The following is a 26,926-nucleotide window of genomic DNA, read 5'->3' as shown; positions in this document are numbered from 1 at the left end:
GTCCCTGTCGAAGCGGCCATAGAAGTGATTAAGCTCCTCAAGGAAGGAGGCGTCGCTGGATGTGGGGGTGGTGTTGGAGGGTCTGTAGTCCGTGATGTCCTGGATGCCTTGCCACATGCGTCGGGGGTCGGAGTTGTTGTTGAAGTGCTCCTCAATCCTGAGCTTATGGCAGTGCTTGGCCTTCTTGATGCCCCTCTTCAGGTTAGCCCTGGATGAGCTGTAGGCTCGAGCATCGCCTGACCTGAAAGCGGTGTCCCGTGCTTTCAGCAGTAGCCTGACCTCGCTGTTCATCCATGGCTTCTGATTCGGGAATATGGTCACCTGTTTGAGGGAGGTGACACTATTGATGGTGGAGTTTATAAAGTCCAGAATAGAGGATGTGTAGGAATCAATGTTCGTGTGGGAGTCAAGGGTGGCCTGGGCTGCAAATGCCTTCCAGTCAGTGTTTCCAAAACACTGCTGAAGTGTGAAGTCCGCTTCCTCTGACCAGACTTTAACTATCCTCACAGTTGGTTTAACCCGTCTGATGAGTGGGGAGTACTTAGGGAGCAGGAACAATGAGACGTGATCAGACTGACCAAGGTGGGGGAGGGGGATGGCTTTGTAAGCTTCAGCCATGTTGGTGTAGACTTGAATGAGAAACAAGAATAAAACTGTTAGAGACATCAGCCAAATCTCAGGCTTACCAAAATCAACTGTTGGAACATCATTAAGAAGAAAGAGAGCACTGGTGAGCTTAGTAATCGCAAAGGGACTGGCAGGCCAAGGAAGACCCCCACAGCTGATGACAGAGGAATTCTCTCTATAATAAAGAAAAATGCGCAAACACCTGTCCAACAGATCAGAAACACTCTTCAAGAGTCAGGTGTGGATTTGTCAATGACCACTGTCCACAGAAGACTTCATGAACAGAAATACAGAGGCTACACTGCAAAATGCAAACCACTGGTTAGTCACAAAAATAGGATGACCAGGTTACAGTTTGCCAAGAAGTACTTAAAAGAGCAACCACAGTTCTGGAAAAAGGTCTTGTGGACAGATGAGATGAAGATTAACTTATATCACAGTGATGGAGGAGAGAAGGAACTGCCCAAGATCCAAAGCATACCACCTCATCTGTGAAACACAGTGGTGGGGGTGTTATGGCCTGGGCATATATGGCTGCTGAAGGTACTGCCTCACTTATCTTCATTGATGATATGACTGCTGATGGTAGTAGCAAAATGAATTCTGAAGTGTATAGACACATCCTATCTGCTCGAGTTCAAACAAATGCCTCAAAACTCATTGGTCGGTGGTTCATGCTATAGCAAGACAATGATCCCAAATATACTGCTAAAGCAACAAAGGAGTTTTTCAAAGCTAAAAAATGGTCAACTCTTGAGTGGCCAAGTTAATCACCCGATCTGAACCCAATTGAGCATGCCTTTTATATGTTGAAGAGAAAACTGAAGGGGATTAGCCTCCAAAACAAGCTTAAGCTAAAGATGGCTGCAATACAGGCCTGGCAGATCATCACCAGAGAAGACACCCAGCAACTGGTGATGTCCATGAATCGCAGACTTCAAGCAGTCATTAGTCATTGCATGCAAAGGATATGCAACAAAATACTAAACATGACTACTTTCATTTACATGACATTGCTGTGTCCAAAACATTATGGTGCCCTGAAATGGGGGGACTATGTATAAACTCTGCTGTAATTTCTACATGGTGAAACCAAAATGTATAAATATATCCTTTATCTGACAATGTGCACTTTAACCAAATGTGATTTTTTTTTCTATTGCAAATCTCAAATTGTGAAGTACAGAGGCAAATAAATTAAAAGTTGGGTCTCTTTCCCAAACGTTAAGGAGGGCACTATAAGTACCAAGTTGAGACAGTCAGTGTAAAAGTGGCTGAGGAAAGCCAGTGGGCTGCACAAATACTGGCTGAGCCTCTATAGATTGGAATAGTTAAGATTTTTTTGAAACATTTTACAACAGGAATTCAATGCATAATTTATATTTTTGTTTTGCCCACACAAAGTTTTCTCTTTTTATTTAAGCTGCAGGATCGCACACAGTTTAGTGAGAGTGATGTGGCTGTTCTGAAAAAATATTGGGATGTGGGTATGACCAGCCTGGGGTCAATATGCAGAGAGAAAATAGAAGCAGTCGCAATGGAGTCAAATGTGGACTGTGAGATTGTCAAGGTAAGAATGTCACTCTGGCGGGTTTGCAATTATTCTTACCATCAGTGGGATTTATCTTGGGCAAGGTTAAGTAATGTTGATGAAATCAATCTCGGCTTGCAGAAGGCCAAATGCAAGTATGCCTTTTTTTTTGTGTTTCTTAAAATAGAGAAACGCATTATCAGCTACTCTTTTAATCATAACCTTACCCCACCAAAAATAGTCATGTATTCTTGACTCTTGAGTCCCCAAAGTCAATGTCTGGCAGCATCTTAATCACACTGATGGTTTATCTTGATATGAGAACCAAGTCATGTACCTATATCTGTTCAAAATATTAGCCTGTGCAGAGTGAGTGGGTGTGTGAGTGGGATGGTGGAAGGTCTGATATAAATACATTTGATCTGAAAATTAGATGAAAATTCTTTGCATGCTTTCCCCCTGAGTATTTGTGGTGCTGCCGTTATTGAATGGAGCGTGTTTAACGCTATTCCGATCAAGTCTAAAATGTGCTATGATTGCACTGTCCTCAAATTAATTGTCTGAATGTTAAATGAGGAAGATGAGAAGCAAAAGAGGATGTTTCGATAGAGGAATGCAACATGATGAGAGATTTTGTCATTGTTTTCACCCTTCGTCTCATCCCACACTACAAGAGGTTGTCTGAAGAAGGGTCTCGACCCGAAACGTCAACCATTCCTTCTCTCCAGAGATGCTGCCTGTCCCGCTGAGTTTCTCCAGCATTTTTGTGTCCACAAAGTTTACTATCTCAATCAGATCATGTTTGCCATTGTCCAGACCTTGTTCCTCATTTCCAGCAGAAACGTGTATGCTCCCCCGAACCTCCATCATCATCATCATCATTCTCTGCCTCAGAGGACGGTGGAGGCCGGTTCTCTGGATGCTTTCAAGAGAGAGCAAGATAGGGCTCTTAAAGATAGCGGAGTCAGGGGATATGGGGAGAAGGCAGGAACGGGGTACTGATTGGGGATGATCTGCCATGATCACATTGAATGGCGGTGCTGGCTCAAAGGGCCGAATGGCCTACTCCTGCACCTATTGTCTATTGTCTATTGTCTAATTTAAGATATGTATGGAAAAAGTAGTATTTAATGAGATTGGAAACCTTCACTACTATTTCTATTGTACGGGGTACAGATTGTGGATGATCAGCCATGATCACATTGAATGGCGATGTTGGCTCGAAGGGGTGAATGGCCTACTTCTGCACCTATTGTCTATTGTCTATTGTCATCGGCAGTCACTCGAAATGAGTATGACTGTCCTCTCCATAGGGTCATCTACTTGTGAGCCTGCATATATCTGCAGAGGCCGACAGACCTCCACAAAGGGATGGAATGATAGAGTCACACTGCACGGTGACGGGACCTCCGGCCCACCATGTCCATTCTGACCCATCAAGTACCCATCTATGCAAATCTCATTTACCAGCACTTAGAGTCATAGAGTCACACAGCATGAAAACAGGCCCAACCTGCCCACACCGACCAACATGTCCCTTGCACAGTGATTGTGTTACGATTCTCAACCGCAGAAAAAAACCAATATATCAGTTTAATATCACAACTTCAATTTAAGGTCAGCCTCCACTGCCGTCTTTCTCTTTCTCTCACTTTCTAGCTAAGCCTTTATTAAGGAAATGGTAGCAGGATATTAAAAAAAATACTGTGGAGCAGAGGCAACATGAAAGGGAAATTGTGAATGACAAATTTAGTGCAGTTCTGTGCAGAGTGGGCAAAGACGAACTCGTTGAGGTGATCTTTTTGGATTTAAAAAAGTAATTCAATAAGTTGCCACGTGAAAGACAGCATGCACGAAATAAGAACGGAATATAATGGCGTGGATAGAGGAGACATGTCAATCTGATTGAAATCAAAGGGAATTGTTCTCTCAGGACCATCGATCTTTGGAATCCTCTTCCGCAGAAAACTGCAGTGGCTGAATCTTTGAAAATGTTCAAAGCAGTGGGAGATGTATGGACTGTGGGAATCTGGGATTATCAGGACTGGGTGGGACATAGAGACGGATTAAGCGTGATTTTATTCAGTGGTGGGGCGCGCCCACAGGGAGTGGTACATGTACCATTTCTCCTCGTATTTCTCATACTGTTGATCTTACATTTGTCATGTCGACTCGTGCTTAGAATTCCAAGCTTATTGTGAGTTGATTTCATTTTGAAATCACTGAATACAGTGTACAGAAACCGATCTGCTCCGAAGCTGTTTAAAGACAGGGAAATACTCAAAAGACAACCCAGTGAGACTCTGATATTTCAGCAACCTTAAGGGCCTGTCCCACTGTACGACATAATTCAACAGTTCTCCCGAGTTTTCCCCTGATTCGAGCTCGTGTAATGTACGTAGCGGGTATGTCGGAGCTCGTGGATGTCACGTAGCGGCTCGTAACGCTAACGGCAGGTACTCGTGAAACGCGGTAAGCTCGTGAAGTTTTTTAAACAGTGCGGAGAGTGTCCACGAGAGCCCCAAGTACCTACGAGCGGCCATTACCGTAATTCTCCGAGTTCGAATCAGGGGAAACTCAGGAAAACTCTTGAATTACCTCGTACAGTGGGACAGCCCCTTTAGGATCTGGTGATGGAGACTCATCAGAATTTTTTGACTATTGGATATGACGTGTTAATAGCCAAGCCTATTTTTATATCGAAGATAGACACAAAAAGTTGGAGTAACTCAGCGGGTGAGGCAGCATCTCTGGAGAGAAGGAATGGGCGACGTTTCGGGTCGAGAGAAGAAGGGTCTCAACCCGAAACGTCGCCCATTCCTTCTCTCCAGAAATGCTGCATTACCTGCTGAGTTACTCCAGCATTTTGTGTCTACCTTCGATTTAAACTAGCATCTGCAGTTCTTTCTTACACCTATTTAATATCATTGTTTTTCCAAACGACACAGTAGTGTATTAATCTTTTCACGGTGTATTCATCGAACACGGCGAGTTAACAGGGAACAATATTGCACTCTGGACCCTGGCTCTGGCCACAGAGCAGCCCACATTCCTGACCTCTGGTATTTTGGACCACAAACGGCTCCAGCCACACCAAGAACCACCAATTTGGCACACACACTCTCCTTGTATTCTGGATCGGCAATATGGTACACGCCACCACATGCACTCTAGATCCTAGCTCGGAACGCACACTCCCCTTGTATTCTTCAGTTCAGGGGACACACACACACCGCATGCACCCTGGGCCCCTGGCTCTGCCACACCCACACTCCATACACCCTGGGCCCCTAGCTTGGCACACACACACCCCATGCACCCTGGGACCCCAGCTCTGCCACACACCCACTTGCACTCTGGGCCCACATTGATATTCTGGACTAGGATGTATTCTGCTTGGGCAGTTTGCACCCTAGCAACATAAACATTGAATTCACCAATTTCCGGTAGCCCTTGCTGTCTCCTCCCCTTCTCAGCTCTCCCTCAGCCCTCGGGCTCCTCCTCTTCCCTTTTCCTTTCTTCTCCCCGTTTCCCCCCCCCCCCCACATCAGTCTGAAGAAGGGTTTTGGCCCGAAACGTTGCCTATTTCCTTCGCTCCATAGATGCTGCTGCACCCGCTGAGTTTCTCCAGCACTTTTGTCTACCTTGACATTCTGGACTAACAGGTGATGCCACAGCATCAGAATTGGGAGTAGATTGATGCCTGATTATCAGAGTTCAACTGGTGATTGATTGATTGACTATTATCACATGTGACATGCCACAGTGAAATTCTTTATTTGTCGTAACACACACAAAGTGTGCAAGGAGTCGCCACGTCTCGGGTGGCAACAAAATTACAAAGTGTTCACTGTGGTCCCCAATGGCCCCTCTTTGTTGTCGGCGTCCCCCCCCCCCCCCCTCCTCTTGCCTTTACAACAATGCTTCATGTTTGTGTGTGCAAGAGTTTGTACTGTAAGCATAATAAACACATAAGTAAGGCAGTTTGTAATACCTTGTTCAATCTGTACGCAGTAAAATAACAACCGATATATGCTTGACCTTAGCCACCTTAATTCCTCTCTACATACTTTGAATTGAGTAATGCTTGCTTTCAAAAGGTTGAAGTCTTGTTAAATGTTATAATATTGGCATTTGTTTATCTATAAATCTGAAGTACCGGTGAATGATTTAACCACAGATGTCTTTACAACGAGGCTTCATGTTTGTGTGTGTGTGTGCGAGGGATTCAGGGTTGCTACGGTTTTGTAGCACACTTCAGTGACTCAGCCGCTTTCAGTGAGAGATGAGGCTTCTCTACTGCGTCACATCCTTCCAGCCCACCCGAGAAACTCGGATTTCTCCCTTCCCTCCCACTCCTGCCAAAGTGAATGATTTAAACATTCTTGCTTTAAATAGCATTGCGGATTCCTTCCCCTTGCCCATCAGCGTGTTTGCGTAGCTCAGCACAGATCCGTCTCTGCATCTGCTGCTTGCTCCTAGTTTGTATGCTACTGTGACCAGCATTCAGATTTTTCCTCAATGATACGCAGGCATCTGTCTCAAGTCCCTTCAGTCCAAGTGGCAATGATGTTCCCATAATATTTGTTATATTTGAAATTAAAATGACGAGTGGAAAGGATTGGGGATGTGCAAAGATTGGGAGGGGGGTGGAGGGGGGTGGAGGGGAGTCAGTCTACCCCACGACAGAAGGGGGAGGAGTTGTACAGGATCTCCTGTGGTGCTCTGTGCTGCATCTTGGTGGAACCAGTCTGTTGCTGAAGATGCTCCTCAGGTTGACCAGTGTGTCATGGAGGGGGTGAGCTGTATTGTCCAGGATGCTCCGCAGTTGCGTTGCGCTTAACACGAAGCTTGGAAAAGCACACAAATTGGACAAAAAAAACACGAAGCACTGGAAAAATTCAGGGGGTCAGGCAGCATCTTTGGAGGACATGGATAGGTGACGTTTAGGGTCAAGACCCTTCTTTAGACTCAGTCCCATCCATGTCTTTTAGAGATGCTGCTTTAACCACTGAGTTATTCCGGCAAAAAAGGAACACAAAGTGCTGGAGAAACTCAGCAGATCAGACAGCATCTCTGGAGAACATAGATAGATGATGTTTCGGGTTACGACCCTTCAGGCATGTTATTCCAGCACTTGTATGTAAGTCTGCATCTGCAGTTCTTTGTGCCTCCATATAAAATGGACAGTTCCGGCTAAATCATTTTTGAAATATGAAAGTATAACCTCAATCTATCAAAGATTTCGAAGTGTGCCGGGATCGCAGGTCGGCGCGGACTTGGTGGGCCGAATGGCCTGTTTTCGCTAAACTAAACTAAACTAAATTGAACTGATAAATCCGCTGAAGGATTCAAGGGTGATATCATGCGTCTTCAACATTAAATGAGCACTGAGCAGTGTGACTGCCTTCCAGCTAGATGCAACCTGTTGATGTGCTGGATATACAGTGCTGAATTTTATATGCTAATCCTTCACTTTCCACCTTTTTTTATACATTGTCAGTTTTTGTCTATGTCTGCAGGAAGATTAGTAGTGCACAGTTTGTTCCAAACCGAATAACCTCGAAATATAATTAACACCAAAACAGAAGGTAGCTTCTGAGAACATAGAACAATGCAACACAGGAACAAGCCTTTGGCCCAGCGTCTCTATGCCAACCATGATGCCATTTCAGCCTAACCCCATCACATGGTCTATATTCCCCCATCCCCTGCCTGTCTAAATGCCTGCTAAATGTTGCTATAAGGTCATAAGTGATAGGAGCAGAATTAGGCCATTCGGCCCTTCAAGCCTACTCTGCCGTTCAATCATGGCTGATCTATCTCTCCCAACCCCATTCTCCTGCCTTCTCCCCATATCCCCCGGCACCCGTATTAAACAAGAATCTATCTATCCCTGCCTTAAATATATCCACTGACTTGGCGTCTGCAGCCTTCTGTGGCAAAGAATTCCACAGATTTGCCACCCTCTGACTAAAGAAGTGTCTCCTCATCTCCTTCCTAAAAGAACGTCCTTTAATTCTGAGTCTATGACCTCTGGTCCTAGGCTCTCCCACTGGTGGAAACATCCTCTCCACATCCACTCTATCCAAGCCGTTCACTATTCTGCATGTTTCAATGAGGTCCCCCCCTCATTCTTGTAAACTCCGGCGAGTACAGGCCCAGTGCCGACAAACGCTCATCATAGGTTAATCTACTCATTCCTGGGATCATTCTTGTAAACCTCCAGCAGAACCACACATCCTTCCACTGATATGATGCCCAAAATTACTCACAATATTCCAAATGCAGCCTTACCAGCGCCTTACAGAGCCTCAGCATTACATCCCTGTTTTTGTACACAAGCCCTCTTGAAATAAATGCTAGCATTGAGTTTACTTTCTTTACTACCAATTCGACTTGCAGATTGACTTTTTGGGAATTATTGTATCTGCCTCCATCGCCTCTCCCAGCCGCACATTCCAGGCATCTACCACTCTTTGTGGATTTTTGATTTAATTAAAAAATTTGCAAATCTACTTAATTTGCCCCTTCTCAACAATTCTATGCCCTCTACGATATGACATTTCCTCAAAAAAAAGACTGACAACCAACCATATCTTCGCCCCTCTAATATATTTGTCCAGATGTGTGCAAATCCTGTCCCTAAGAATATTCTCAAATAATATCCCTACCACTGGTGTAAGGATCACTGGCCTATCATTTCCAGATTTCTCTCTGATGCCCTTAAGGTCATAAGTGACAGGAGCAGAATTAGGCCATTCGGCCCATCAAGACTGCTCTGCCATACAATCTTGGCTGATCTATCTCTCCCTTCTAACCACATTCTCCTGCCTTCTCTCCATAACCACGTACTAATCAAGAATCAATCTATCTCTGCCTTAAGAATATCCATTCACTTGGCCTCCACAGCCTTCTGTGGCCCTTCTTAAACAAAGGAATATCCCTTCTCTTGATGTTGTGAATGCAATTCTGCTCATTGTGCAATCTTTTCGCCGTACAAAATGGTTTCCGTGCTCCTATAGAGGTGACTTTTTTCCGCCTCTTCTTCTTCCCAAAAGACCTGGATCGGAAACCGGCGAAGGAAGTACCGGCAGCTGGGCATCGAGTTGCCCCCCGCCCGCGGTGGACCAGCCGACTTCGCCGGTCTGTCGAGTTCCAGCTCCCCTGCGTTCTCTGAAGTCAAGGCCGAATCCGCCAAGTCTCCTGGAAACTCTGAACACAACGACAAGATCAACGATGACGCCAGCTTGTCTGAAGGTACAACCTCCTGATGCTTTTCCGCAAAGTGTGAACATAGAGCGCAGAACACTACAGCACAGGAACAGGCCCTTCGACCCACAATATCCGTGTGAACAATGCCAGGATAAACTAATCTCATCTGCCTGCACATGATCCGTATCCCTCCATTCCCTGCTTGTCCATGTGCCTTTCTAAAAGGTCATATGTAATTGAAGCAGAACTAGGCCATTTGGCCCATCAAGTCTACTCCGCCATTCAATCATGGCTGATCTATCTCTCCCTCTGAACCCCATTCTCCTGCCTTCTCCCCATAACCCCTGATCTCTGACTATCATATCTATGGGGCAAATGGTTCTAAATGGTAGCGTTTGATGATGAAGGTGCTTACGTAAATACTTGCAAGCATTTCATGTTTTCATATTCATATAAATTTTGTACTGGCTTTCCATATTGTCCTCCATGAGGCTAATAAAACTTGAAACATTGATATTCTTGTATCCAACCCAATATTATTCTACCATTAAAGGACACAGAGTGTTGGACTAACTCAGAGGGTCAGGCAACATCTCTGGAGAACACGGATATGCAACGTTTTGGGTCGGTATCCTTCTTTAGAACCAACCCGAAACGTTGCCCAACCGTGTTCTCCAGAGATGCTGCCTGACCCGCTGAGTTACTCCAGCCCTTTGTGAGGTTGCTGTGTGTAAACCAGCATGGGCAGTTCCTCGTGTCTCACTGTCTTCTTGTTCTACTCATGCGCTCTTTGCCTTCCCAACCTTATTCACCATCTTTCTTCCTAGGTGTTCCAAGTGAACAAAGGGAGGAAGAAGAGGAAGAGGAGGAGGAAGCTATAGAAGAGAATGGAGATGGAGGAAGTATTAGCGACGGATCTTGCAGTATTCCAACAATAGAAAAAGTGGTACATTTTTTTTCTTATTTCCTTAAGCATTCTTAAGTAGAGGTGGTACAATAGAAATAGTAGTCAAGGTTTCCAATCTCATTAAATACTACTTTTTCCATACATATCTTAAATTAGACATTAGCCAATAGGTGCATGAGCAGGCCATTCGGCCCTTCGAGCCAGCACCGCCATTCAATGTGATCATGGTAGATCATCCCCAATCAGTACGCCGTTCCTGCCTTCTCCCCATATCCCCTGACTCCGCTATCTTTAAGAGCCCTATCTAGCTCTCTCTTGAAAGTAACCAGAGAACTGGCCTCCACCGCCCTCTGAGGCAGAGAATTCCACAGACTCATAACTCTGTGTGAAAAAGTGTTTCCTTGTCTCCGTTCTAACTGGCTTACCCCTTAAACTGTGGCCCCTGGTTCTGGACACCCCCAACATCGGGAACATGTTTCCTGCCTCTAGCGTGTCCAAACCCTTAATAATCTTATATGTTTCAATAAGATGCCCTCTCATCCTTCTAAACTCCAGAGTGTACAAGCCCAGCCACTACATTCTCTCAGCATATGACAGTCCCGCCATCCCAGGGATTAACCTTGTGAACCTACACTGCACTCCCTCAATGGCAAGAATGTCCTGCCTCAAATTAGGTGAGGAAATGGATAGAAGACTCCCACAGTTGGCTGATTTGTTCCTTTTGTTCTATCCAAGAAAGAACATATCGTGAATATCTACGGAATATCTACTGAACTATTTGAGTTGCTTTTCTAAATACAGTTCTTGCCCTTTGTTGAACAGATGTACAACTTACATTTGTAAACTCAAGGAACTGCAGATGCTGAAATCTTGTGTGCAACACAGAGTGCTGGAGTAACTCAGCGGGCCAGGCAGCATCTCTGGAGGACAGATAGGCAACATTTCGGGTCGAGACCCATCCGCAGTGTGAAGAAGGGTTCCGACCCGAAATTTGCATATCCATGTTCTCCAAAGATGTACGTTCTCCTTGTAACCACATGCGTTTTCTCCAGGTACTCTGGTTTCCTCCCACACTCCAAAGACGTGCAGGTTTGTAGGTTAATTGGCTTCTGTAAATTGTCCCCTAGTGTGTAAGATAGAATGAATGTCTGGGCGATCGCTGGTCGGCGTGGGCTTAGCGGGCTGAAGGGCTTGTTTCTATGCTGCGTCTCCAAACTAAACTAAACTAAGATAGATGTCTTTGCCTTTGAAGTTTATGCCACAGATGTGAATTATTGGTTTTGGCCCGAAACGTTGCCTATTTCCTTCGCTCCATAGATTCTGCTGCACCTGCTGAGTTTCTCCAGCATTTCTGTCTACCTTTGAATTATTGGCACTAATGGGTATTTACTAAAATGGTGTTCATGTACTGAGTAGTAAGTTGCAGTTTATTGTCTGCAGCTCCTCGAAATACATCTGCAGCCAGGCCAGTGGGAAATGGTTACCGGGAGGAATCTGGTGCAGCTGGGTGGCAAATGGCTGTTTCAGTTTCTTTAATAAGTGTAAGGGGCCTGTCCCACGTGGGCGATTTTTTGGGGTGACTACAGGCGACTGCCGCAAAATTTTCAACATGTTGAAAATCTTTTGGCGACAGTGGCGACAATTTTTGCTGTCGTAGGTTGTCGTAGGTGTTTTCGTAGATTGTCGCCAGGTGTTGTAGGTGAGTTCCATTAAAGCTAGTCCCCGGGCAGTCGCCTAAGTGGGACAGGCCCAGATCCCAATGAAGTGGTGCAATCTGAGCTTCCTCGTAGCACCAAGAGTAACAATAGTGGCTTGCGATCAAAGGAACAGGATTCGAGTAATTTAGAAATGATCTGTAAGTGGGTCGTATATTCTTACAGTTAGTGTGAGCCATTTGGAAACCTAATAAAACCTCAGAAAAATCAATAGTTCTGCTGCCTGCTTCAATGAACACATTTTCTGCATTCATAAATGCAAACATTGTATTAAATATTAAACTGTGAGTGGTGAAGATATATTTGTCCAGCGCATTCCACCGTGAAGCATCCTACACAGTAATAACGAACAAGCAACATCTTGTGTTGATGCAACCACCATTTAAAACGCTCTATTCCTAGATCTGGTTTTACAAAGCCAATTAAAAAGAATCCCTAACCATCATTGAGGGTCATAGAGTCATACAGCAATGGAAACAGGCCCTTCGGCCCAACTTGTCCATGCTGACCAAGATGCCCCATCTGCACTGGTCCCACCTGCTGGCCTTTGACCCGTATCCGTCTAATCCTTTTGTATCCATGTGCCTACCCAAATGCCTTCTGAATGTCGGGACCTCATTCATCCATGTTCCCCAGAGATACTGCCTGACCCGCTGAGTTTCCATAGCAGTTGCAATGCAGACTTTTAGTTTAAGAAGGAGGTGCAGATGCTGGAAAAATCGAAGGTAGATAAAAATGCTGGAGAAACTCAGCGGGTGAGGCAGCATCTACAGAGCGAAGGAAAAGGCGATGTTTTGGGTCGAGACCCTTCTTCAGACTTTTAGTTTAGTTTGGTTTGGAGATACAGTGCGGAAACAGGCCCTTTGGCCCGACGTATCTGCACCGACCAGCGATCCCCGTACATTATCGCTATCCTACACACAAGCGACAATTTACAATTTTACCAAAGCCAATTAACCAACAAACCTGTACATCTTTGGAGTGTGGGAGGAAACCGGAGCACCCGGAGAAAAGCCATATGGTTGCATGGAGAACGTACAAACTCCATGCAGGCAGCACTCGAAGTAAGGATGGAACCCAGGTCTCTGGCGCTGTGAGGCAGCAACTCTACCGCTGCGCCACCGTGCCGCCCTGGTGACAACCTGGGACAAAATGTCAGTTCCCTGCAGAACTCTGCGGGGCTTTCCCTAAATTTAAATATTGATTTGTGACCACGGCTATATTTTAAAATTTTCTTGGGAAAGCCAATGTAATCTGAGTATAAACCTCGAAATACCTGCAAATATTCAAGGAAAGGGCTGTCTGCCCCATTAATTCACCTAAAGGCCACTTCTACAAATAAGGGCACAACTCAGATAGGTCACAGCATTATGTATTTGGCTATATTGTTACCATCATCAGGAAATGGATTGGAGGCGTTAAAGTGATTTTTTTGGCTAATATTTTGAAACACTGTGCAGCCGCAAATTCAACCTGAAAATGGTGCGAATTATTTCCATGCTGTACGACACAGTGTGGACATACCGCAGAATGTCTTGTGCAGGAAGAAACTGCAGATGCTGGCTTAAACCGAGGGTAGACATAAAAAGCTGGAGTAACTCAGTGAGTCAACAGCATCTCTGGAGAAAAGGAATGATGTGACGTTTTGAGACCCTTCTTATTTGTTTTGATTTCAATAAAGGGGAAAAACTAATTTGGGATTAATGCAAAGACTATGTAATGGGTTGGCAGGGCTTAAGTAGCGAAAAGGCAACAGCTAGGCTTGCAGAAAACCTCACTGATACTGCCAAAGGGTTCCAGAGGCATTGGTCTCCCCTCAGCTACCGTTTGAGAAGGGCAAATCAATGAAAAACAAAGTGAACCATGAGGAACAAAAGAGGCAAACATTGCCAAATGTAACATATGGAAAGGTGAGGCAGAGGTTCACTTGCACCTCCTCCAACCTCATCTACTGTATCTGCTGTTCCAGGTGTGGACTCCTGTATATCAGCGAGACCAAGCGCAGGCTCGGCAATCATTTCGCTGAACACCTCCACGTAGTCTGCCTAAACCTACCTGATAGAAACATAGAAACATAGAAAATAGGTGCAGGAGTAGGCCATTCGGCCTTTCGAGCTTGCACCGCCATTCAATATGATCATGGCTGATCATCCAACTCAGTATCCCGTACCTGCCTCCTCTCCATACCCCCTGATCCCTTTAGCCACAAGGGCCCAGTTGCTAAACACTTTAACTTCCCCTCCCATTCCCACACTGACCTTTCTGACCTCCATTGTCAGAGTGAGGCCCAGCGCAAATTGGAGGAACAGCATCTCATATTTCTCTTGGGCAGCTTACACCCCAGTGGTGTGAACATTGACTTCTCTAACTTCAAGTAACCCTTGCTTTCCCTCTCTCCATCCCTCCCCCATCCAGTCCTTCGACCAGTCTGACTGTCCCTGATTACATTTTATCTGTGTTTGCTTGTTGTCACCTTCCTCTGGCTAACAATGATCTATTGTAGGTACACAAAATTGCTGGGGAAACTCAGCGGGTGCAGCAGCATCTATGGAGCGAAGGAAATAGGCGATGTTTCGGCCCGAAACGTCGCCTATTTCCTTCGCTCCATAGATGCTGCTGCACCCGCTGAGTTTCCCCAGCAATTTTGTGTACCTTCGATATTCCAGCATCTGCAGTTCCCTTTTGAACACAATGATCTATTGTATGTTTGCCATGAACCTCACCCCTTTTGATGTCTGGTTTTCACACCTTACACTTCCTTATCTCTGTAACTCCCTCTCCCCGAGTCTGAAGAAAGGTCTCGACCCGAAATGTCACCCATGCCTACTATCCAGAGATGCTGCCGGTCCCGCTGCGTTTACGCCAGCATTTTGTGTCTACCTTTGTGGAGAAAGGAACTGCAGATGCTGTTTTTGGCAGCAGACGGACACAAAGTGCTGGAGTAACTCGGCGGGTCAGGCAGCATCTCCGGAGAAAAGGATGAGTGAAGTTTCGGGTCCGGACCCTTCAGTCTGAAGATGGGTCCCGATCTGAAACTGCACCCATCCTTTTCCTCCAGAGATGCTGCCTGTCCCGCTGAATTACTCCAGCACTTTATGCTTATACCCAAATGTAATTTAGTTTGACAAGTCAAGCGAATGGGATTGATCAGTTTTAGCTCACTGCAGGCTCTAACAAAAGCGCTGTGTCTTTTTGACAGAAAATGGAGATACTTGATGATGATGCAGTTGAGATGAACAGTTGTGATCACATAACACTGGAAGTTGAACAGCTTCAAAAACTACTGAGCCTCAAGGTAAGATCTGATACCTGTTAACGCCTGAGGAAATTGGCTCACTGTCCAAACCCAGCTCAATCTTTGTATCTGCAATATTATATTTTTCATGAATGTTTAGTTGCTACTTGCAGTCATAAATTATGTACCAAAATCAAGGATGAACAGACTGTTTGATTTCTTTATTGTTGCCTGCAATGATTAATGTTGTTCTGAATGTTATGTTCCTGTTATTGGCAACCTTGAAATCAATTTCCCGTTGTTTTTTGCCTTGAGGTTGCTTCGGTTTAGAGATACAACATGGAAACATGGAAAGTGAGGCATGGCAGCACGGTGGCGCAGCGGTAGAGTTGTTGCCTCACAGCGCCAGAGTCGCAGGTTCGATCCTGACTACGGCTGCTGTCTGTATGGAGTTTGTGCGTTCTCACTGTGACTGCATGGGTTTTCTCCAGGTGCTCCGGTTTCCTCCCACATTCCAAAGACGTACAGGTTTACAGGTTAATTGGCTTTGGTAACATTGTAAATTATCCCTAGTGTGTAGGATAGTGCTAGTGTAATGGGTGATTGCTAGTTGGCATGCTGAAGGGCCTGTTTCCACGCTGTGTCACTAAAGTCTAAATTCGGCATTCACTGGTCAGCACAGTCTCGGTGGGCTGAAGGGCCTGCGTCCACATTGTATGTCTATTGTCTAAACAGGCCCTTCGGCCCACCGAGTCCATGCTGACCATCTATCATCCGTTCACACTAGTTCTACGTTATCCCACTTCCTCGTCCACTCCCTACACTCCCTGGGGGCAATTTATAGGCCAATTAACCCACAAACCTTTGGGACGTGTGAGGAAACCGGAGCACCCGGAGGAAACCCACACAGGCGCAGGGGGAACGTGCAAACTCCACACAAACAGCACCCAAGATCCGGTTTGGACCCGGGTCTCTGATGCTGTGGGACAGATGCTCTATCAGCCACTGTTGTGTGTGTGGGTGCTGCTAACAACAATCCTCTCCTTTAAGAGCACCCATCAGAGAGGTTCCTCTCTGTTAGTTCAATGTAAAACTATACCTAGTGTAAGAAAATCCAGGCATAATAACCGTGTCAACTGTATTTCAATTCCTTTCTCATTTTCATGTACTTTTACTGTGTCATAAAACAGAATTCTATGCACTTTTAAATTACAATGGAAGTACTTTACTGCTATGATTTAGCTGAATTGTTCAGCTACATTTCAGCAGTAAACCTTCATTTGGCCGGCACCCAAGCAGGAAATGTGGAATTCATTGTCCTATAACTCAATGGCCATTAAGTTTGCTGTGCTTATTTTGGGGCTATTTTGACCTGTTTCCAACAATAAACAAAATGAACTGATGGTGTGTACAGAATAATAATAAGTGCGGGGAGGAAATACAAGTAACAGCCGCAGCTTGAAGAAGATGAGAGCTTACTTACCCCTTTATATTAAAACATTGATGCAGTCATTAGACAAAAAATGCTGGTGAAACTCAGCGGGTGGGTGAGGCAGCATCTATGGAGAAAAGGAATAAGTGACGTTTCGGGTCGAGACCCTTCTTCAGACTGATGTCGGAGGGGGGGCGGGAAGAAGAAAGGAAGAGGCGGAGACAGTAGACTAAGTGGGAGAGCTGGGAAGGGGGAGGGGTAGGAGGGAGAAAGCAAGGACTACCTGAAATTAGAGAAGTCAATGTTCATACCACTGGGGTGTAAACTACCCAAGCGAAATATGAGGTGTTGTTCCCCCAATTTGCACTGGGCCTCACTCTGGCAATGGAGGAGGCCACTCGAGATGTCAGCATCTGCATTTTATTTTCTACTCTATTAGCTGCTGTGTGGAATTGCACGTGTGGGAAGGAACTGCAGATACTCTGGTTTACACTGAAGATAGACACAAAATGCTGGAGTATTTTCTCCAGAGATGTTGCTGAGGTCCCGCATTGTCTATCTAGGTGTCTATCTTTGGAGTTGAACTTGGCTGGCTGTATCTAATCTGTCCAGTTGATGCAACGATGGAATCTTTATATTACCACAAGGTTTACTCTCTGCTCCTTGTTGACTCACAATTTTGTGCTGACTCAGCAATGTTTGAAAACAGTCGCAACTTGATGAACAGTGTTCTCCACATCATTCGACCCTCATGTATCTCCGTTGACCTCGTATTGTACCCGATGACCAGGAATAGATGAGTGGAGATTTTCTCCAACCAAAATATGCAAAGCCAATGTCTTCAATCCTTGCCTCAAATTATGTTCACTTTCCCTGGCAGTCATCCAAGGTTCAGACATTTAAGGAACTGCTGATGCTAATCTTGGACTTCAGATATAATTCCGTCTCCTGCCACCTGCAGATGTTTTCGGATGACTCTGCAATTGTGGGCTGCACCAGTGAGGGGAGGGAAGCTGAATACAGAGGTGTAGTCAACGACTTTGTTGAGTGGTGTGGGCTGAATTCACCTGCAGCTCAACACTGGTTTACTTTAGGAGGAGAGGAACACCCCTTTCTCCATCAATGGTGTGGATGTGCGGTTTACCAGGGAGTACAAATACCTTGGAGTGTACCTGGACAGTAAACTGGACTGGTCCAGGAACGCTGAGGCCCTGTACAAGAAGGGACAGAGCCGGCTGTACTGTCTGAGAAGGCTCCGCTCCTTCGAAGTCTGCAGTAAGACGCTGTAGATGTTCTACCAATCGGTGGTGGCCAGTGCCATCATCTTCGCTGCCGTATGCCAGAGCAACAGGGCGAAGGCCACGGACGTCAATAGGATCAACAAACTCATCAGGAAGGCCGGCTCCGTCCTGGGGGTGGAGTTGGAGTTGGGTTCATGGGAGGTTGGTCTTGGAGGGGAGGATGCTCCTCAAACTGCGGAGCATCCTGGACAATACAGCTCACCCACTGGTCAACCTGAGGAGCACCTTCAGCAACAGACTGGTTCCACCAAGATGCAGCACAGAACGCCACAGGAGATCCTTCTTCCCTGTGGCTATCAAACTGTACAACTCCTCCCCCTTCTATCGTGGGGTAGATTGAGACGGAGATTGGCTCCTGCAATTTGGGGAAAAACCAGAGCACCCGGAGAAAACCCACGTGGTCATAGGGAGAACGTACAGACTCCATACACGCAGCACCTGTAGTCAGGATGGAACCCGGGTCTCTGGCACTGCAAGGCAGCAACTCTACCGCTGCGTAACTGTCCCTTGCCTCTCCTTTTCAGTTTTGTCCCGCCCTACTACAATCAGTCCTACGAAGAGTCCCGACCTGACACGTCGCCTGTCCGTTTCCTCCACAGATGCTGCCTGACCCACTGAGTTCCACCAGCACTTTGTGTTTTGCTCAGTCATCTGAGGTTAATCCAGACACTTCATAACCTTGGTACCTGAACCTGATCCTCCTCGCATGGTGCCACCGCTGCCTATTTCTAGTCACAGGACACTGACTCTCCACCTACCCGTGATACCTTCACTTTTTTGTTGAACCTCCAATAAATGTTTGGCTCCTCTCCCATGTTCGATCGTCCAGAACACTGCGCTGGAGAATGTGTCACTCCACTTACTTCAAGAACAAAGAGTCCTTGGAAATGAGGCATCAGTCTCTGTCACCTGAAGCAAACTAACACACAGTCAAGAGTGTTTTATTGTCGTGTGTCCCAGATAGGACAATGACATTCTTACTTGCAGCAGCACCGCACAATGTGTAAACATAGTACACCGTAAACAATATAATAAATAAGAGAGAAAACAAAGTTCAGTGTGTGTGTATATATACACATACAGATTATATATATACACGCACACACACAATACATGCGCGCGCACACATATACACGCACACATATATATATATATACACATGCACACACACACACACATATATATATATATATATACACATGCACACATATCCACACACATATATACATACACACACACACATATACATACATACACACACACATATACATAAACACACAAATACACACACACATACATACACACACGTATATACACATATATACACACACACACACACATACACACACATACATATATATATACACACACATATGTACACATACACACACATATACTCAAACACATACACACACACACATATACACACGCACACATATATACACATGCGCAAACATACCTACACATAAAAAACAAACAAACAATAATAGTGCAATAATAGCAATAATAGTCTTAGTTGAGAGCTTATTTGTAGGTTGTAGTGTTCAATAACCTGCTGGCTGTGGGGAAGAAGCTGTTTGTGAGGCTGGACGTTACAGCTTTGTGGCTCTGAGGGCAGTCTCGCTTCAGTGCAGAGACGTGGGCGTGAGCATTCAGTGCAGATGCTGACAGATTGCCTGCCATCCTTCTTCTTCACGCAGGCCGACATGAGACCACGTTACTGTCTGCTCCTTCCGGTGCATGTCAAAGTTCCAATCACACGGATGTGAGGAATAGTAGAATGTCATGTGCAGTATACAGCGATATATTTATTCCTCAATCAACCTCACAGAAAATATTGCCACAAGGAAGTGCAGATACTGGAATCTTGAATAAAACACAAAATGCTGGAGTACCTCAGTGGGTCAGGCAACATCTGTGGGGGGAAGTGGATAGGCAACATTTTGGGTCAGGTGCCTCGCTGAGACTCATTTTAAGATGAGGTAGGTTTTTTAAAGGATTTTTTTCGGATGGGAGCCTGAAGAAGGGTAGGAAGAGTTCTGAGCTGAAACGTGATCCAGAGATGCTGCCTGACCCACTAAGTTACTCCAGCATTTTGTGTCTATCAGCATCTGCAGTTCCTTCCAACACATACTGACCTGAAATGTTGCCTATCCATTCCCACCAGAGATGCTGCCTGACCCGCTGAATTAATGACTCCAGCACTTTATGCTTTGCTCACAGAAAATATGATCTGATCATTGACAGATTGCTGCTGGTGTGCGCTTGTTTGTGGGAGTTAATTGTGAAGGGTTTCAGGGTAACTCATGCAAGATACTAGGTGGAATGCTGTTGTTCATCTGGCAACAATTAGACCATTGCCACAGGCAATGATGGTCCAATTCTACACGGCCATCGTAGAGTCTGTCCTCACCTTTCCCATCATGGTCTGGTTTGGCTCAGTCACCAAGCACAACACCTGGAGGCTGCAGCGAATCGTCCGATCAGCAGAGAAGGTTATTGGCTGCAACCTTCCCTCCATTGATGAACTGTACACTGCAAGGGCCAGGAAGCGAGCGGGCAAGATCATCTCTGACCCCTTTCACCCTGGCCACAAACTCTTTGAATCACTTCCCTCTGGAAGGCGACTCCGGACTGTCAAAGCTGCCACAGCCAGACATAAAAACAGTTTTTATCCACGAGTAGTTGCTCTACTCAACAGCCAAAAATCTGTAGCCTCCCTTTGAACTGGTATTTTGTTGGTTCACATGCTTGAGCAATGGTGTTTTATCATTAATGTTTTATTATTATTAATGTTTAATGTTTTCTGAGTCATTCGTAACTGTCACTGTGTGTCATGTTGTTACTTGTGAGCGGAGCACCAAGGCAAATTCCTTGTATGTGAATACTTGGCCAATAAACTTACTTATTAGAGATGCAGGGTAGAAACAGGCTCTTCAGCCCAGCAAGCCAGCACTGACCAGCGATCACCCCGTACACTAGCACTATCCTACACACACTAGAGGAAATTTACAATTTTCCCATAGAGATAAAAATTGACCTGAAAACCTGCATATCTTTGTAGTGTGGGAGGAAACTGGAGCCACCGAAGGAAACCCACGCGGTCACAAGAAGAACGTACATACTCCGTACACCCATAGTCAGGATACATTTGGTTTTAATTTAATTTAGATTAGAGGTGCAGTGCAGATACAAGCCCTTCGGCCCACCGAGTCCGCACCGACCCAGCGATCCCCGCACTCTGACACTATCCTACACACACTAAGACCAATTTACATTTACACCAAGCCAATTAACCTACAAACCTGTACGTCTTTGGAGTGTGGGTGGAAACCAGAGCACCTGGAGAAAACCCACGCGATCACAGGGGTAACGTATAAACTCCATACAGACAGCACCCGTAGTCAGGATGGAACCCGGGTCTCTGGCGCTGTAAAATAGCAACTCTACCGCTGCACCACCGTGCTGCCCTAACCTAATTAGTAGTGCGATACCGTGTTTGCAATAAAGTCAAGATAATTATCTCTCTCCATAGTTCTCAGACACTTTGATTCGCCGCAGAGCTTCCGACACGCGTCCGTTTACCTACATGACGTGACTTTCCACAAGCGCCCAATTTTTCCCCTTCCTCTTTGTTTATCTTTAGAACGACGAAATGAAGTACCTTGAAAACGAGTTGGCGAAACAAAAACAGAAATACCTCCGTCTTCGGCACTTCACCACGAATTTGATTCATGCAGTGAAAACAGATGATGCTGAACAGCAACGGGTAAGGTTCAGTCGGAAACCCTTCATTGAGATATCCATTCGGCCCTTCGAGCCAGCCACCGCCATTCAATGTGATCATGGCTGAGCTGGTAGTTTGAGGAATTCTCTGCCTCAGAGGGCGGTGGAGGCCGGTTCTCTGGATACTTTCAAGAGAGAGCTAGATAGGGCTCTTAAAGATAGCGGAGTCAGGGTATATGGGGAGAAGGCAGGAAAGGGGTACTGATTGTGGATGATCAGCCATGATCACATTGAATGGCGGTGCTGGCTCGAAGGGCCAAATGGCCTACTCCTATTGTCTATTGATCATCCAAAATCAGTACCCTGTTCCTGCTTTCTCCCCATATCCCATGATTCCCTTAGCTCTAAGAGCTAAATCTAACTCTCTCTTCTTGTTGAACTGTAAATGGTGCAGAGACGATGTACAGAATGTTGCCTGGACTCGAGGCCCTGAGCTACAGGGAGAGGTTGGGCTGGCTAGGACTTTATTCCTTGAGGCGCAGAAGGTTGAGGGGTGATCTTATACAGGTGTACAAAATCGTGAGAGGAATAGATAGGCTAAATGCACTGGAGTAAATTTGACCCAGAGTAAGGGAATCCAGAGGACATAGGTTTAAGGTGAGAGGACAAGGGGAAACTATTTCACTCAGAGGGCAGTGGGTAAATGGAATGAGCTGCCAGAGCAGGTAGTTGGAGCAGGTACAATAACAAAATGTATGGATAGGAAAGGCTTAGAGGGTTATGGGCCAAATGGGACTTGCTTACATGGGATATCTTGGTCGGCATGGACAAATTGGGTCAAAGGGCCTCTTTGTATGGCTATGTATGACTATGTCTCTCCTGATGACTTTGGCATAGTTGGGCTGTGGTCTGCGGAGCTTCTAGCCGCGGGAGGGGCGTGGACTTACCATCCAGAGTCTGGGATCCCTTGCCGGGGATCGCCGGAGAAGAGCTCCGACCACCGGTCTGCGGCCTATAACATTCTGAAGTCAAGTCAAGTCAAGAGAGTTTATTGTCATGTGTCCCAGATAGGACAATGAAATTCTTGCATTGCTTCAGCACAACAGAATATGTAAACTTAAATACAGAATACTTCCATGTGTCTATACAGCATAGACCATATATATACACACATAAATAAACAGATAAAGTGCAATAGGCTGTTATAGTTCAGAGTCTGTTTGATGGCAAGTTTAATAGCCTGATGGCTGTGGGGAAGAAGCTGTTCATGAACCTGGATGTACCAGATTTCAGGCTCCTGTACCGTCTACCTAATGGCAGCGGAGAGATGAGTCGGTAGTCTCCGGTAGGAAAGTGGCACTCCAAGCCGTGGAGTGTGTTTGACCGACCCGACGTCAGAGTTTAGATCATCCCGAAGAGAGGGCCTGTACATCCGGCCGTCCATAGCAGCGACTACGGAGGGTTCATGGCCCCAACTACGGGTGAACAAGACTGACTGAACTTTGTTGCCTTCCACCATGGTGAAGAATGCTGTGGTGGATGTTTGTGTTAAATCTTATTGTGTATTGTGTGTTCTTTTTAAGTGTATCGTTGCTGGCAAATTCATTTCACTGCACCTTCGGGTGCATGTGACGAATAAAATTAACTTTGACTTTGATTTGTCAGCACACAAGTTTAGGTTTTAAAAATAAAATAAAAATTGCTGGAGTAACTCAACTGGTCTATCAAACATACATAGGTGTGTAAGAGAGAACTGCAGATGCTGGTTTAAATTGAAGGTAGACACAAAATGCTGGAATAACTCAGCGGGTGAGGCAGCATCTCTGGGGAGAAGGACAATAGACAATAGGTGCAGGAGCAGGCCATTTGGCCCTTCGAGCCAGCACCGCCATTCAATGTGATCCTGGAACGGGTGTCGTCACCCATTCCTTCTCTCCCAGAGATGCTGCCTCACCTGCTGAGTTACTCAAACATACATAGGTGATGTTTCAGGTCTGGGCCCTGCTTTATATCAAAGAGTCCATACCCGACACGTTGCCTGACCTGCTGAGTTTCTCCAGCACTTTGTATTTTTCTTTGCGGTAAATCAGCATCTGCAGTTCCTAACTCTGTTGGTGCCCTTTATATGGCGACTCTTAGCATACCTTGGGCATGCAAAACAAAAAATTTCACTGTGTATTCTCACATGTGACAATAGACTATTCATTCATTAATTCACTAAAAAAATGTTGTTTTGTTAATTAGCAATAGACAATGGACAATAGACAATAGGTGCAGGAGTAGGCCATTCGACCCTTCGAGCCTGCACCACCATTCAATATGATCATGGCTGATCAACCAACTCAGTATCCCGTACCTGCCTTCTCTCCATATCCCCTGATCCCTTTAACCACAAAGGCCACATCTAACTTCCTCTTAAATATAGCCAATGAACTGGCCTCAACTACCTTCTGTGGCAGAGAATTCCACAGATTCACCACTCTCTGTGTGAAAAAATTTTTTTCTCATCTCTGTCCTAAAAGATTTCCCCCTTATCATTAAACTGTGACCCCTTGTTCTGGACTTCCCCAACATCGGGAACAATCTTCCTGCATCTTCCTGCCTGTCAATAGTTTACAAAGCAGATAGTTAATTAGTCCTTTCTCAAATTTTTTTTAATGACTCCTGACATGAATTATTCTTTATTCAACACACGTTTCCTCTCCACAGATGCTGCTGACAAATTTGCCTCCTGACACTGAACGTAACTTGGATTCACCTGGCAAATGGGAACTAAGCTAACGAGCTATCCTCTGTATCAGAGGAGCGTACTTAGCACCAGAGCTTTTTTGGAAGTGGTAAAGACTTGTTTTAAAATTATTTGTATCATTGTTAACTATTTTGCATCTTTAAAAATAAAACTGCTTACGCTACAGTGTGATCACAAGATGAAACAATTGTAGAATAAAACAGATTTTGTTAGATAGTGTTATTGGGTTTTCTTTATGAGAGGTTTATAGTTGGGAGCTGATTAAAGTTGAAACTTGCTTGTGTTTTCAATCTAGTGTGGAGCACTAGAAACCTCACTGGAATTTCTCAACGAGAACCGGCTGGAGATTCATAAATTCCTCAGTTATAAGGAGCAGAATTAGGCCATTCGGCCCATCAAGTCTACTATGCCATTCAAACATGGCTGATCTATCTCTCCCTCCTAACCCCATTCTCCTGCCTTCTCTCCGTAAGCCAAATTGTAGGGCAGCCAATATTTGGCTTGTCATTCTTGTTTGAAAGATGATTGTTTATAAGTTCCACAACAGCACAGTGTTGAAATATGCGGCGTAGATTCCAAAATGCAGCAAGAGGTTTGTAAAATCTAGACTTTCCAGACAAGTGCGCTCTCCAAATAAAAGCAGGCATGTAAAATTAGCATCTTTTGCAAAACTTGCTCATGGATTTTTTTTCCCTCTGCTGTACAAATGATGAATTCTGCAACAGAAGGTAGATAAAAATGCTGGAGAAACTCAGCGGGTGAGGCAGCATCTATGGAGTGAAGGAATTGGTAACGTTTCGGGTCGAGACCCTTCTTCAGAATGTTTTCAGGTCGAGACCCTAAACGTCGCCCATTCCTTCTATCCAGAAATGCTGCCTGTCCCGCTGAGTTACTCCAGCATTTTGTGTCTATCTTAGGTGTAAACCAGCATCTGCAGTTCCTTCCTAAACTAAAAGATTTCAATTGCCATACATCTGAATTCATGAGGCCTTTAGTACAGCCAGGTGGCACTGTGCCATTTTTTCTTAATCCATTAGTTAATTTAAACATTGGCTGGCACATAAAGCTAAGAATAAAACACTTCTGATTTATTGCACAGTTTTTGTCTTAGTATATAAGTATTGAGGTTCTTGGTCAGATATCATAAGGCCATAAGGAATAGGAGTAGAATTAGGCCATTCAGCCCATCATACTACTCCACTATTCAATCATTGTTGATCCATCTCTCCTAACCCCATTCTGCCTTCTCCCCATAACCTCTGACACTGTTACTAATCCATATTAGTGAATTCATATAGTAATCCATATTCCAAGTTGGCCAGTGGAACAGGCAGCATCTCTGGATAGAAGGAATGGGTGACGTTTCGGGTCGAGGCCGTTCTTTAGGCTATGAAGACTCTCAGTCTGAAGAAGGGCCATGACCCGAAACGTCACCCATTCCTTCTCTCCAGAGATGCTGTCTGTCCCTCTGAGTTACTCCAGCATTTTGTCTCTGTCTTCGGTGTAAACCAGCATCTGCAGTTCCTTTCTACACATATTCCAATTTGGCGCTAAGTTATCAAATAGTTTTAACTTACTGCAACTTGATGACATTGTTAGATCTGGGAACTGTCTCGGCCAGAAATGTCACCCACTGCTTCTCGCCAGTATTTTGCCTGTCCCGCTGAGTTACTCCAGCTTTTTGTTTCTAAGTTCTGATGACATTGTTATCATTACACTGCCATTGAACCCATCAACGCCTCACGTTGAGCCGAGCATCCGTCACAAGAAAATCAAGACATTGTGTTTAAGAAGGAACTGCAGATGCTGGAAAATTGAAGGTAGACAAAAATGCTGGAGAAACTCAGTGGGTGAGGCAGCATCTATGGAGCGAAGGAAATAGGCGACGTTCTGGGTCGAGACCCTTCTTCAGACTGATGTGGGGGGAGGGGGTGGGAAGAAGAAAGGAAGAGGCGGAGACTGGGCTGGGGAGAGCTGTGAAGGGGAGGAGAAAGCAGGGACTACCTGAAATTGGAGAAGTCAATGTTCAAGACAAATCAGCCAAACAAACACTTGGCCTGTACAAATGCTGAATTCTGCAACAGAAGTTGAGCAGCTACTTATAGGTTTATAAAGTTTCTGTCACCATGTTGTTGAGTTTAGACTTGAGAAAACTTTTCACTGCTCTCGGTACACGTGGCAATAAACTAAACTAAACTAAACTAGGGGGTGAGTGAGTGACTGAGCACAAGGGTTCTTCACGCTGGCCCAGACCGTGGGAACAGAGGAGGTGAGCATGCGCGCAGACGCACTCCTCCGTCGTGCTGACGTCACAGAACGGCGACGGCGGCCATGTTGTGAGGGACGGGACTCACGGTGGCCATGTTGTGAGGGACCGGACTCACGGCGGCCATGTTGTGAGGGACGGGACTCACGGCGGCCATGTTGTGAGGGACGGGACTCACGGCGGCCATGTTGTGAGGGACGGGACTCACGGCGGCCATGTTGT

General features: G+C 45.4%; 1 protein-coding gene across 10 annotated transcripts in view; it reads left to right on the top strand.

Annotated features, from left to right (window-relative positions):
- hdx (highly divergent homeobox) overlaps nt 1-24,652 on the top strand; it is an 86,453-nt gene extending 61,801 nt beyond the window's left edge. For 7 of the 10 annotated variants that reach the window (XM_033030827.1, XM_033030825.1, XM_033030821.1 and 4 more), the window contains 6 exons: nt 2,051-2,197; nt 9,220-9,418; nt 10,201-10,319; nt 15,195-15,290; nt 21,610-21,732; nt 24,399-24,652. In XM_033030827.1, the coding sequence (XP_032886718.1) occupies nt 2,051-2,197; nt 9,220-9,418; nt 10,201-10,319; nt 15,195-15,290; nt 21,610-21,732; nt 24,399-24,470 (756 nt within the window). In that variant the 3' untranslated portion in view covers nt 24,471-24,652. The remainder of the gene's footprint in view (nt 1-2,050; nt 2,198-9,219; nt 9,419-10,200; nt 10,320-15,194; nt 15,291-21,609; nt 21,733-24,398) is intronic. The other 3 variants (XM_033030829.1, XM_033030826.1, XM_033030830.1) reach the window with 2 other exon arrangements.
- The last annotated feature ends 2,274 nt before the right edge of the window (nt 24,653-26,926 follow it).

The sequence above is a fragment of the Amblyraja radiata genome, chromosome 12 (assembly GCF_010909765.2).
Source record: "Amblyraja radiata isolate CabotCenter1 chromosome 12, sAmbRad1.1.pri, whole genome shotgun sequence".
NCBI lineage: Eukaryota > Metazoa > Chordata > Chondrichthyes > Rajiformes > Rajidae > Amblyraja > Amblyraja radiata.
Note: the sequence above shows the minus strand (reverse complement) of the source record. Positions and strands in the feature narration are given on the sequence as shown.